The sequence below is a fragment of the Hydra vulgaris genome, chromosome 14, assembly GCF_038396675.1.
Source record: "Hydra vulgaris chromosome 14, alternate assembly HydraT2T_AEP".
NCBI lineage: Eukaryota > Metazoa > Cnidaria > Hydrozoa > Anthoathecata > Hydridae > Hydra > Hydra vulgaris.
This window is the reverse complement of record NC_088933.1, coordinates 14,814,139-14,829,497: the sequence shown is the minus strand read 5'-3', so window position 1 is coordinate 14,829,497 and position 15,359 is coordinate 14,814,139. Positions and strand designations below refer to the sequence as shown.

At 29.0% G+C, this 15,359-nt stretch overlaps 1 protein-coding gene across 1 annotated transcript in view; it reads left to right on the top strand.

Moving 5' to 3' along the window:
- LOC136090940 (sacsin-like) overlaps window positions 1-15,359 on the top strand; it is a 78,941-nt gene that overhangs the window by 38,173 nt on the left and 25,409 nt on the right. Inside the window, 2 exon segments of the mRNA XM_065817917.1 lie at window positions 36-113; window positions 4,166-14,733. Of these exon segments, the coding sequence (XP_065673989.1) occupies window positions 36-113; window positions 4,166-14,733 (10,646 nt within the window).

Here is a 15,359-nt window from a genome sequence, read left to right as displayed (position 1 = left end):
ATCTTGTAAAAGCTCTGATATGATGCACATTTTAGAGTTTATCTTGACTGATATATCAGATGCTGAAAAATTATGTGCAATACCTTTGTTACCAATGCATGATGGAACATTGGGTTCTATAAATTAACAAGATAGTTACAACAGTTCAATTTTTATTGCTACTGACAACCATCCATTAGAGATTTTTCCATCCCATCAGAATTTTTTTAATCAAAAACTTTTAAAGAAAACAAAACTTTAATGAAGATTTTTCAATCTGTAGCTAAAACAGGTTTTTTATTTGATTTTTTTTTTCTGCGTTTAATTATTTTTTATTATTCAAAAATGTTTTATTTATTAAAATGATTATTTTATTTACAACTAATTGCAACTATGACTCTTATTCAAATTACATACATATATATTTTGTATTAAATACATATATATGTTGTTTCAAAACTAAATATATATATATATGTTGTTTTAAATTAAATACCTATATATGTTGTATTAAATTAAATAATGCTTATTATTTGATGGTATTTAAATAATTAAATTTTCATTTAAATAGTGGGCATTTCTATTTCTGTGCATGATTTTTTATTTTTATTTGTTTTAACAATTAGTAGCTGGGACTTATAAAGAACAATTACTAAAAAAATATTTTTTTCGTATTTAACGTTACCTGAATATTTAAATAAATTTAAATATTCAGGTATCCTAAAATACAAAAAGAATATTTAAATAAAATTGTCTTGCCTAATCATATTTTATTTTGAAACAAAATGTATATTTTAGACTTTAAACAATTTTTGTATGAATCAATTTATTTTCAGATAAACCATTTTCTATGTTCGAGCTCATTCTTAATACCATCTTTTCAAAGTTTAAAATTTTTGAAAATAATCTTTTTAAATCACCATTTGAATTGAAAATATACTCAGGAAATGGCCTAAAGCAAGTTTAGAGTTTTATTTTTTTATCCATCAAGAACATACAAAATGAAAAATCTATTTTATCAAGAACATACAAAATGAAAAATCTAAAATTGCCCTTCAGAAAATTAGCAAAATCAGGGTTGGAATCTCCGGTATTTTCCCTGTTACCCTGCGGTCCACTGAAATATAATTCTGTTTGAGCAGTCTGCTATGATAATCAGTAGTCCAGTATTCCTAATTTTTTGTATTTTTTTTTAATATATAACTACTAAAATATGATAATTAAGAACTGTTTATTAAAAATTGTTAATAAATAATGTTAAATTGAAGATTTGAAAATAGCGTGGAGCTACAAAAGTTATAACCGAAAAAAAATTTTTTATAAGGAAATTAGTTTTAATTCATCTTCACTATCTTTGTCAAATTTAATTTAGTTGAAAAATGAAAACATGTTTTTAAAGTAATTAGCAACAATCTATATTCAATTTTTCATGTTTAGAATACATTTTTGTGTACTATCCAGATCATTAATTTTCCTTTGCATCTATAAGCATACATGGCCTATTATGTAAGTAATTATCTTTAAACAAATATTTATTTATATGGATCATTAAGCAGTGACATCTTCTGGCTTAACGATACCACAAGTTACTTTGACTGTTATATTTTTGCCCATATACACCTACACGTTTCAGAGGCTTTTAATTATTTCCTCCCTCCTAACTGCATGACATTCTCATTTTCCTGATTTTTTAACTCCATTTTTAATATCAGTAGCTTACTTAAGCGTCACACAAAACACAATCTAATTGGCACTTTCCACATTGTGCTGAGTATATTCACCCTTTTTACTGGTCTCTAATTGGGCTAGACTTGACACACAGTGAGGGCTGACAGGTTGTATCAATTTATCTGTTTACATTGCACACACGGCAGACGCCTTGTTTATCTTCTTGACTAACAATTTCTATTGTTGCTGTTGCCATTCATCAAGTTTTAAATTTGTGAGTTAAATGCCCAAAAAGGCTATTTTCTTACAGTCCAGGTTGCTATAACCATCCATTCTGAAGGCATTATCTACATTTGATGTTGGTTATTACCATTCATTTTTTTACTATTACTGTTGTATACAATGTACTAGCACTAAGCACTTTTCTATTATTTATCCACTTGCAAAACATCAAGGAATACTGGTTTACTGCATCAAATTACAAACATTTATTCAATGTCTCACTCTCTGTGAGATCCTGATGTCCATTAACTTTCTTAGTTAGATGATATGAGCATCTTACAAAAATTGAGTGAGTATATTAGGTGTATCAAAGAGGAGCTACTTTTAGCAGCTTCAGCTCTTAAGGATAAAATCATCACAAACCTTTCCAATAATATACTCACCAAACCTGTAACACAACTTCTGGCCATGGGACTTAGTTACAGCCTGGCTCGACAGTATTTACCATATAAAACCTAAATAGATGTCATCAAGACATTTGAAAAAAATGAAATTAAAGTTCTTTTTTAATAACTACGATCCTATTATCACTGTACCATAAAAGAAAAATATCAATCAGAATGGTTCCCACCACCCCACAACAATGCAACTCTGACCCATTTTTTTTTAAACTGTCAATAAAAATGCATCCACAATACTTGACACTTAAAAAACTAGGTTTCATAACCTAACTAAACTATGGAGCTTTGAAAAATTAGAATCAAACAAAACACCATAAGAAAAGCTGATAAAGGAGGCAGTATTGTTATTCTTAACACAAATAATTATGAAAAGAAAATTAAAGATTTGCTATTGGATGACAAATCCGACCACCCACTACCATACAACTTAACTTTACATATAATAAAAAACACCAATCACTTGTCAACATTTTGCAGAATAAAAACATTTTATCATTGAACTTATTTGTACTTCAATGACCAACAAACCAGCAAACCCGTGGTGCTCGCATAGGAGCGTGTATAGCCCCACCTTATACTGATCTTTTTTTGAGTCTTCTTGATACTATTATTATTGAACAGTTCTTTCACACCATTTTACAAATGTTTTATTAATGACATTTTTTTCATTTTTCGAGACTTCCTAGAATAACTTCTACTGGTCAGACTCCATGAACGATCTTCAACTACATTTAGATTATATTTAATAAAATCTTCATAGTTAAAAATTTGATTTTGTTAATAAACACTCTTTTATAAGTAACAAACTGTCTGATTGCTCTGCCAGGCTACCAACAGTTGTTATTTTGAAAATATAAGTCTGCCTTTGAGAAATTGAGTAGTCCTGTGCTGCCGCACAACCATGAGGCTGCTCCCCTGCCCATAGACCTATATTGTTTCACCCTACTCAACTCTATAATCACGTAGGCTAGCAATTGATAGTTGGAATGATACCTAGCCCCTTTGTTCCGGCAGTCAAATTTATTAAACCTATTGTGAGAGTGAAGTATATAGTATATAATAAAAGTTTATTTGAACTATTGTCTCCTTGAAAATTTGTTAAATTGAAGAAAAATTTGTTTGGCAATGACTGAAAATATCATTTCTAAAGAAAATGTCTACTTAAAATTCTTTCTATTATATACTTTTATTGCTCATTAAATTTTTCCTTAATCAGGGGAGACCAGATAAACTTTAGACATGGGAATGAAAAATTGGAAATCTTCCAACCTGTTGACACTAGAAAAATTTTATAAATGGTTAATATATCTGTAGTCTGTAGACATACTGCTTTAGTTTTGAAACAGCTAGTTGACAGTTTTCCGCAAAATTAAATTTTATAGTAGAATAACAAGTCAATTAGATCTTAGTTTTGATATTATAGTTCAATAAACCCAACTATAATGAAAATTGTGCAAAGTCTACTCAATCTTTCCTATATATTAAACTTCTAGACTTAACACTCTAGCTTTGCTTTTTTAAAAATCTTTTAAGTTTTATCATGAAATAGTCTCAGTTAAGTTTTTAGTTTAATTTTAAAATTGAAAGTAAATGTCAAGTTTTATATAAAACTGTTCTGTTTTGTCATAGTTACATTGTTACATTGCTATGGTTACATTATTACTAATGAATCTTTTAATAAATAAAACGTATATTTAGTTCCTCTTTTTTAACTTTTAAAACTTTTTTAGAATGTCTAAAAATGGCATCACACATATGCCTCGTTTCCCCAAGTGACTTATTCATTAATTTACAATATATTACTCTAGTTTTTATATATTTTTTAATTTGTTTAGGGAAGTTTAACATTACCGTAGTTGACAGTAGTCAGCAAGCTTTGGATGTTATAAAAGCATATTGTGAAAAAAATAAATTTAGTTTTAAAAAGGTTATAATGAATGATTTTTATCACAATTGGTACAAATCTCTGTGGGCCTACAAAAAAAAATATAGATTATCTTTAACAAATTTTGAAGGAATACCAGTGGTTTTAATTAAACAACAAATGGAAATCTCATTAAATGTATTAACTCAAAAAGACACAAATGTTATTGTGGAGTCTTTTGAAAAGAGCTTACTAACACCAGCCATGAAATTATTTTTGAATAAATGTCATGTTCCATTATTGTATGCAAACGATCTAGATCAAATTGATATTTTTGAACTATGCTCAAACAATTTCATAATGAAACCTACAAATCAAGGGTTTTTAATATCCCTCATGAATCACCATTTGCAATCTAAGATTGATGTGTTGAATTGCATTTCAGATGCACCAATAGAGATACGAAAGGTAATTAGGGCTGGGATGGAAAAACTTCTAGAAAATCTCTCCTTACTCAGTGAAAGTACGAAAACATTTGTTAAAAAATTAAAAGTTTTTGAGATTTTGCACCCTCCAGGTGAATTTGTATGTTTGGATCAAAGTTCTTATATTGTCGATAAAAGGCATTTTTTACCTTTAATGTCATGTCTTGGAAATTTTATTGATTCAACATCAGTCTCTTGCACAATCATGAATGCATTAAATCTTACGCAGCTATCATTTAACGATGTTGTTTTTTTCTTGACAAAGTATTTCCAAAGGTTTTCTTTAGATCAGCAACATCATCTCAATGAATTTCTATTAGTTTGCCTAGAAAAGTTTGAGCCGAGTATAGATGCATTGAATTTACTAAAAAATCAAATTTTTATTGAAAGTGATGGAAAGCTTTTGAAGCCTTCTTCATTGTTTGAGAAAACAAGTGAATTGGAGAAAATGTTTTTTGGAGAAATTAGCAGATTTCCTAATGACAGGTATAATACCTCAGTACTAAAAAAACTAGGTTTAAAGTTGAAGTCAGATTTAAGTTCTAATGATTTAGCTCAGAGCATAAGTTTTATTGACAAAACAAATTTCAAAGAAGAGGATTTTTCAAAACTCATCAACAAAATAAAAATTATTCTACTAGCAAAAAACTTTAGCATGTCAAATTATTTACATTTAAAGTGGATACCAATAAAGCAAAAGTGTTTAGGATCATACCCTTTATCTCTGCAATGGTTCGGAACTGGAAAGTGTTTGGTAGAACCTAGCAATGTCTATTTGGATTCACACGAGTGTTTGATAGGAAGTGTTGCTTATATCATACACCCAAGTTTATCAGAAATATATTCAAAAAAATTTTCTGACATAAATCCATCTTTAAACTTGATAATGAAACATTTAAAAAACATCGAAATTAATTACAATGATGAAGAAAAAGGTCTTTATAAGCAAAATATACAAATTGTTTACAATAATTTGCTCAGGTTTAATGTTGATGATGTTGTTGATTATTTTAAGAAACACCAGATAAAAATCTGGAGTGGCTCTTATTTTATAGGTGTTAATAAAGTGCTTTTTAAAAACATGTCTCTTAACTACGATGTATCTCCCTATTACAATCAAGTTAAAACTGTAATTTCTGATGTTATTGAAAAGTATATTCTATCATTAGACTCTTTTCCTAAAAATGAGATTGATGTATATTTGAATGTTCTTAAGCAAATCAAAGAAAAACATGACACAACAGATACATCCTTTGATCTCGATCTGTCGATAAAACTTGTGAAATATATTGCATCAAACTATTCTTCTTTACCGAAGAATAGTCAAGTGTTTGTACCTATACAAAGTAGAAGACTGTGTCTCAATTTATTGTCAGAATGCTATTATAAAAGTAGTGATACAGCAGATTCAAACACAACTTACAATTTACTTCATGAATTGTTTAGTGAAGATGATGCCAAAATGTTAAATGTTCGTAATTTAGTGAGTGTTATAATCTCCCCATCAACATTTTCTTGCTTTCAGTCATGGGGACAACAGGAACCGTTAACAACTAAGCTTAATCGAGTTTTAAAGCTGTACAATGATGGATTTGCCATAGCTAAAGAATTTGTTCAAAATGCAGATGATGCTGGAGCAAAAGTAGTCAAATTTCTCTATGACAAACGACAAAACAAAGAGTTGAAAAACAATTTAATTGATTCTGGCATGAAACATTGGCATGGGCCAGCACTCTGGATCTATAATAGTGCAGAATTTACAGAGCAGGATTTTATTAACATTACAAAATTAAATGCTGGGACCAAAGAATTTGATACTTCAAAGATTGGCACTTTTGGACTTGGTTTTAATTCAGTCTACCATCTTACTGATGTACCAAGTATACTAAGTGGAAATACTCTCGTTGTGTTTGATCCTCATACAGAATATCTTGGAAGAGCAATACATGATAAACGAGAACCTGGTATAAAAATGACACTGGTAGGAAATTCTAATTGCATTCAGTTCAGTAATCAATTTAAAGTTTTTCATGGAATATTTGACTGTCATCTTGATTTTGATAATAATGATGTTCAAACATTTAAAGGAACTCTTTTTAGAATACCTTTGCGTAGCAGTGAAACTGCTCCACTGAGTAAAATAAGCCAGTTAGTTTATACTGAAACTGAAATAAAGTTGTTGTACCAAAAAATTGAAGAACGCATTAAGCATTTGTTATTGTTTACTGAAAATGTTTCTGAATTTGGTTTGTTTGAAATATCTGATAATGTAAACAAAGTATTAACTATATCAAATGTTAAGAAAAATATTGAAGTAATTCATAGATATGGTGAAACAAATGAAATTTCAGTAATGAAAGTTTGTACACATATGCTTCAAAACAATCTTAACTTTAAAGATATAGATATTCAATTAAAAGTTTCAATTGATTCTGTTGTTAAAAATAAGACAGAAAGAAATGTTTATCTTATAAGTTCTTGTATTGGTGGAGAGAACTCTTATGCGTATGCCAAAAAGAACAAAGGACAAAATTCTTGCGGATCTATAGCCATTGAAATTAGTGATCTGCAAGGAAATAAGTTTGTTGAGAATGCTGATGGAGATTTATTTTGTTTCCTTCCATTACCAATTAAAAGTGGATTGCCTGTTCATGTTAATGGTTTTTTTACTCTTTCTAGTGATAGAAAACATCTTCTAATAACAACTCATGATGAGAAGTCTTATGGGACAAAAGACTGGAACAATATTTTAGCTGAAGATTTGTCTACAGCTTATATAAATCTTCTACTTCAATTAAAAAGATTGAACTCAAATTACACTTTAACTGAATGGGCAAAAATTATCCCATTTGGTGTAACATATAGTGCAAGAAACAGCTCTATGCAATGCTTAGCTAAGTCGTTTGGTAAAAAATTGGTTGAAAATCAATTAGAACTATTCCCCTCTGGCATTAACAATCAATGGATTTCATGGACACATTTAAGATTCTTGTCAAATGAAATTCATTCTAGTATAAAACAAGAAGTGTTAGCTTTTATGAATTGGTATTATTCAATGATGAAACCTAGACTTTATGTTGTTGATACACCAGAGCATGTCGTCAACTTGCTTTTAGAATGTGGAATTAGTGTAGAATATAACAAGATAACAGTAGAAGCATTTATTAGTTTATTTTTAGATAATCTTGGTTCTCCTCTGCTTGATAATAACTTAAGAAATAAAATCACAATTTATCTTATTAATAACAATATTGATTGTCTTTACGATTGCAGATGCTTGCCTACAAAACCTAATGGAAAGTTAAAGATGTCATCTGAGTGTGTTGAAGTAGATAGCAAAGTTGCTTCTTTGTTTTTTTTAAATGATGAAGTATTTGTGCTTGATCAGTTTACACCTTTTCTATCTAAATTTAAGGATATCAATTCTTATTATTTGTCATGGCCCATGATTTTATTATGCGCGAGGTCTATATCTAATATGTCTGATTTTGAAGGACTTGTCAAACGCAGCAAGATGTTAGTAAAGTTAATGGAATCTACAGAGACTGATAAGTGTCCAAACTTTATAAAAAATGAACTTTTAAAAACAAAGTTTCTGCCATCTTATAAAAAACCTGATTTGTGGCCTTTTAATACTCATTATGGAGAATTTAAAAAAGTTGAAGCTCCTTGCAATAGTTTTGAAAAGAATTGTCTCTATTTGGCTTGTGTGACAAAACCAATTTGTAAATTTCGTATAAAAAAATCTTTGTTTAATTTCTTGGGCTTAAACAAGATCCCTTCTTTTGAAACTGTGAAGCAACAGTTGATTGATTTAAATTCAAAATCTAGTATTGTATGCGAGCGTCTTCAAACAATACTAAATAAAATATATGACTATTTAAATCGTCATGCTACTATCAGTCAACTAAAGGAACTAAATGGGTTGCGCATTGTATATTCGGACAACTTTAATCTAGTGCTTCCTAGTTTAACATTCATTTATTTTCCACTTGACATATCTCCATATATATTTAAATTATCAAAAAGTATTGCAGGTAATGATGTTCAAAAACATTTAATGATGAAATTAGGAGTTAAGCATAAACCGGAACTTGAGGATTATTTAAATATTCTATCAAAAATCAATGAAGATTACAAATTTGATTCACTAGCTGATCAGCTACTTAAAGCAATAGTTCAATTTATCATTCCTGAGTTATTACCTTACAAAGATTCAATTATTAGTGAGAAGCTATACCTTCCGGATACAAATGGTAAACTGAGAATATCTACAGAGTTATGTTTTAAGGATGTTTTTTGGACTCCAGATCAGCCAGAAATAATCTACACTCATGGTGATATTCCCCATAATCATTGTATTGCACTTGGTGTTAAACCAGCCAGGCGCAAACATTTTAGCATGATGTCAAAAGGAATATACTTTAAACAGTTTGGTCAGCGAGAAAAATTGTCTGTCAGATTAGCAAAACTTATAAAAGGATATCGAAATAGTGAAGACATTTTAAACGAATTATTACAAAACGCTGATGATGCAGGGGCAACAGAAGTTACATTTTTATTAGACACAAGAACTCATGGAACAGAAAAGGTTTTTTCTGATGAATGGAAGGATCTTCAAGGACCTGCGCTGTTAATATGCAACAACGCAAAATTTAAACAAAGCGATTTAGAAGGTATTCAAAATTTAGGTGAAGGAACAAAAAGTAAAAATGCTTTGCAAACTGGAAAATATGGAGTCGGATTCAATGCAGTGTACCAAATTACAGATTGTCCAATGTTGCTTACACCTATCGCAGAGGGTGGAGATGTTTTGTGTGTATTTGATCCAAATCTGAAGTATGTTGTTGATGCAACCGAAGAGTATCCAGGAACTATGATTGAAGATGCAAGGCAGGTCATTGAAACTTATAGTGATGTTAAAAAAGCATTGTTAATTGATGAATATAATTCTAAAGGTATGACTTTGTTCAGACTTCCCTTAAGAAATGAAAAGATGGCTAAAGTTTCTGAAATATCAAAAAGAGTGGTAGATAATGATTATATTAGCGATTTATTTAGTAAATTCGAAAAACATTTTTCCATTGTTCTGCTTTTCCTTAAAAGTGTGCGTAAGTTGACATTTAGAACCATAGAAGATAATGCTGAAAAATCTACAACATTTGTTGCTCAACATTATGATACTAAATTAAAAGAGATTACTAACTTTCAAAAAACTGAAAAAGATTTTGCAAATAAGTTAGGAAATGTTACAGCAATAATGAATTTAGTAGAACGACTCAACAAGTTTGTGTGTGTAAAACATTTGATAAACAATGAATTTCATAAATCATATCATTGGAACATTATTGAGCAAGTTGGATTTTCTTCCATAGATAGCGTTTCTCCTCAAATAATGGAGTTGATTGAAAATAATGAACTATATTTAATACCAAAAGGAGGTGTTGCAATTCATATTTATAAGAACTGTGAAACATGTGAAAGTATCAATGAGGTTAACAGTATGAATAAAACTACCTCTATTGTAGACCATGGATTAGTGTTTTGTTCTTTGCCATTGCCTATGATTACCAACTTACCTGTTTTTATTAATGGTAATTTTGTTTTGGAATATGAAATACGACGATGTCTTAGCCTAAGTTCTCCTGAATCAGTTGATTTTATATGGAACAAAACAATTATTCAGCATTGTATTGTTCCATGTTACTTAGAATACATAACGCAGCAGGCATCTAAACTTTCAAAATATTTTGATGATTTGGAAAAACAAAAAAATAAGATAAGAAAGTTTTATAAAATGTTTCCTAAATCTGACAATATACACAACAATTTATTAACGAATTCTTTTTTTCGAGCAATATCGGACCATAATCTTTCAGTATTATTAGTGTTAGATGAAAATAATGGTGAACCTAAAGTTGATTGTGTTTCACCTAAAGATTTTTTGATATATGAAACTAAAGAAGGTAATGTTCAATTTTCTTCAACAGCAAGGTCTCCATTAAAATTGATGTTGCAACAACTGTTTATTCCATGTGATTTATTACCAGAACATATTAAACAGGGTTTTATTCAGATTGAATCCCCACTTAATGTGTGTACCCCAAATGTCATATGCAAATTATTGTGTGAATTAGCATTTAAAATTCTGCCTAAAAGTTCTAAACACTGGGATGTGACAAAAACAAGATTTAGAGATAAAAAAAATGTAAAAATGGTTTTGCAGTATTGTTTGTCTAAAGAAAAATGTAGCATTAACGAACAAACGAAAATGTCTCCTACTGATGGAGAAAATTATGCTCCAGCGATAGAATTAAATGGTTTACCTCTGTGTTTATGTGCAGATGGCAGTGTTACTCATTTTTCTAAACAAAATCCAAAGTTTTTAACTAAATACAGTTGTTTGTTTAAAGAGTTTGCCAATGAGTTTGTACATAAAGAGTTTGTTTGTGTTCTTAATGATTACAAAGACTGTGATTGTTTTAAAGAATTTTCAATTATAGACTTTGGAAAGCTTTTACCTGAAGTTTTACCAAAAGAGAAGTTTTTTAATACCATTATTGAGGTTAATTTAGAAAAAGATACAAATATTTTGGGGAAAGACTTTATTTGGTTTAAAAATGCTTGGCGTTTTCTTGCAGAAGTTGAAAATAAAAAACCTGCTAAGTGGTTACATAGCGATGTAAAGCCATGGTCCTTGTTAATTGTAAAGTCTGGTGATAAGTCATTTGTTGTTCCTATTGAAAAAAGTAAAAGCGTATTACAATTGCAAAATGTTCATAGTAGTTTTGAAGAGCTATCCCGAATACTGAAAAAATGTTTTGGAGTTTTTGAAAGTGATTGTATTGAAGATAAGAAACCTACTAGTAATAAAAATATTTTTTCAGAATTAAGATCAAGTGAAAAAATTAAGGAATTTTTTTATTCTATGGATTTGGCTAAAAAAATTTTTGGTAACATTGAAGAACCATCAGACTTGGTTAATGCATTGACTCTTTCATTCAACAATGGAAAATGGAACAAATACAGTGAAAAAGAAGCTAATGCAGTTTTAAAACGATTTTCCTCCCCTAAGAAAATTCTGGAGCCATTTGCTGTAGACAGTTTAAGAAGTTTACCTCTATTTTTGTCTGTTAATAATGATTTTCTGCCGCTTAAAACAGATAAGTTTGTCCTTGTTACTGAGTATGTTCTTTTTGATGGTTTAGAGGATTTACTCAAGGAGATTACATTTCTTAAATATATTGATGAAAATATTAAAAATCTGTATCTATCACTTGGTTCTGATTGCATTAACAAAATTGAGTTCTACAAAGTATATGTAATTCCTAATTTTGATAGAATTGATGAATGTTCAAAAGACAAACATATAGATTTTATACAAAGCACACTTAGATATTTATATGGAAATGATAAAGATCAGTGGATTAAGTTATTAAAATCAGTTAAGTTTGTAAAAAACTGTAATGGAAAACGAATGTTCTGTTCAGAGCTTTATGATCCAACAAATCCTTTATTTAATAAATTAATTCCAAAAGATAAATTTCCAATGCCAAAACATTGTGATGAATGGACTAGTAGTGAAAATTCTGTATGGCTTCATTTTTTAGAGGAGAATGGTTTGATAAATAGAATTTCTGAAGATATTTTTATTTTACTTGCCAAGGAAAATGAAAAGCTTGAAGATTTAAAATTGTTTAGCGATGTATCAAAAGAGTTGATTAATCACCTTAGTTATTTGTTTACTATAGATTTTTATGATAAAATAAAAAATATAAAATTTGTAACATCTGTAAAAATGAATGAAGTTCGAGAAAACTTATGTCCTAGTGTAAATTCAACTTGTGAAAAAATTTGCATTAATGGATCTGCTTTACATGAATCTCAAGATTTATTTTGGACAAAAAAGCCAATTTTACCAAAATACTTTGATAAAAATTTAACTTCCAATTTAAAAAAGCTTCAGCAATATGAGCCTGATATGATTGTAGACCATGTAAAAAATGTTTTAAATTCTAACCAATTGTCACAAAAAAGTAAGACACAAAAGTTAATACCTTCTGAACTTGTTGAACCATTTCTTACTATTTTTAAAAATATTTATTCATACTTTTTATCGTTAAAAACCTTAAAAGATATTATTTCAAAATTAAAATCTATGAGCATTGTTCTTGTTTCAAAAAATACATGTTTAGATGTTCCCTTTAAAGCTTTGCTGTTTGAAGAAGGGAGTATTCCACCCTATTTATCCCCAGTTGATGTTTCTTCTTTAGGTTATTATTTTAAGCTTTTTGAGGAAATCGGATGTCATTCTAAACCTTCTTCAGTAATGTATATGCAAGCTTTAAAAAATTTAAAAGAAGAAATTAATGAAAGTATTTTGCACCCTAATGACTTAAAGATTGCTTCAAGTGCAATGCGTTATTTATCTGACATGCTTCAAAGAGATTCACTTTTGCCAGCTGATTCAAAACTTTATTTACCAACATATATATTTGATAACAAAGAAAAAAATAGCATTTATTTAACTCTTTCTTCAAACATCATAGCAATGTCAGATTTATGCTATGCAGAAAGATTAAAAAACTTTCAAGAACCTATTCTCTTCAGTGATAATAATGATAAAATTCAACCTGGAACAAGTGAAGTTTTGATGAAACATTTACCATTAGACATTCGACCTAAAAATATAGGAGATGTGTTAAGTGAAGAAATAATTTCAGAAATAAATCCTATAACTATTCCACCAGGTCATATCAGTGAAGACATAAAAAAACGTTTGAAAGCTTCAGAATTTTTAATAGCATTGCAGCGCCTAATAAAGCATGACTCTATATCAAGATTGATTGATATTAATTTGAACAACACTAATAAAACAGTTACAAATATTTTGCAGCACTTTAATGTTGTTGTTGTTTCAAATATTGAAACAAAGCTCAGGTTTCTTCCCAAGAATACTTTGATTGATGAAAGTAATTATGATTGCAATGTTTTCTTTTTGGAATCAAAAGGTGGAGTAACGTTGTATTTAGCTTCAGTTTTAGAGAAAGATGATTTAGACAAAATTTATACATATCTAACTACCCATTTAATGGAGTGTTTAAGATTGTCATCTAATGAACCAACTCTAACATTACTACTTTTTCAGATGTTTCATTACCCACTGCAACGTTTGTCGCCAATATTAAATGATTATAAAATTTATCATGATTCTTCAAATATATCTTTCTTAAACCATGGTCAGCTTCCATTGCCTGGTGACAAGGTACCTTTAGAATTCCACCCATTACTTAGTAATGAATATTTTGAATTTGAGATTGATGATTATGCAGCTCTAGATGTTGGTGGTGACGACGAGAGAGAATTTATTTATGTGCTTATAAAAAAAAAACCTTCAGGATGTTTTAACAATATGAATAGTGAGTATGAAGTACAAGAAAGTCCTGATGGGATACTGGTTAAAAGGAGATCTTTTTTATTGTATGGGTTTAATAGAAATGTAAATCCTGGTTTGAGGAAAAGAACTGATTCATTAGGTGTGGCATTAGTTTCTGGAACAGAAAATATAGATGAAGACTTGGAAAACTTGGAGGAAGATTTAGGAGATGTTGAAGAAATATGTCAATTAATAAAAGCAGAGCTGAAAAATCTTGCCAGTTTATCTTCAGAGGATAAAAAGAAAGTCATTCGGAGACTTTATTTAAGATGGCATCCAGATAAAAATGCTTTGAAAAACAAAGATAAGGCCACTAAAATATTTCAGTTTTTACAGAAATGTATCAACATGTCAGAAGAAGGAATGTCCAATAGTTTCAGTAGATGGTCCTCAGAAGCCTCAAGGGATAAAAACAACTTTAGGAACTATTTTAAGACATTTTTTAAAAGTGATTTTTACAACAATTGGCAAAGTTCTCGCAGCTGGGTTCCTCCATCATTTCAAAAGAAGAATCCACAACCTGGTGAGGCAAAAAGATGGCTTCGACAAGCAAAAGTTGATTTGGATTGTGCAGAAAAAGAAGGATGTTTTGAATGGAAATGCTTTAAATCTCATCAGGTAAATTTTTTTTATATACATACAAATATGTTATGTGAATTATCACTTATTTACTAATATTTATACACAAAACATCCAAAAACAATTTTAGTTTAAAAAACTGATTTCAAAAGTTTATTATTCATAACAAAAATGTCGTAAGGTTAAAAAAATGAACTAAGTGAACCTTAAGCTTTATCAAATATCTATGTCTATATTTATAAAGTTTAAAGTTCATATATTTTTCAGAAAACTCACAGTCATTGGTCAGAATTTTAATGTTGAGTTTTTTTTTTGATTAGTTTGGTTTAACATTAAAAATATATACCATGATATAAATTTATGTTATATCATTGTCTACAATTGGTTAACAGAAATTTCTTTTATTGTTAAACTTGAAATTTGTTTTTAAGTTTAATGTGTAAGTAAACTGTTATAACTAAGTTTTATTATAATTCAAATTTCATATTGTTCAATGTTGTTGAAATAACTTAAATTTGATATAAATTATATCAACAATAGTTGCTTTTAAACAAAGCATTTTTTATGTAAATTTGTTGAAACTAATAATAGTTTTAATGTCATTTAAATAAAAAATGATATTTATCAATATGCTTATTCAAATGCAAAAGTGTTGTATTAGGGGA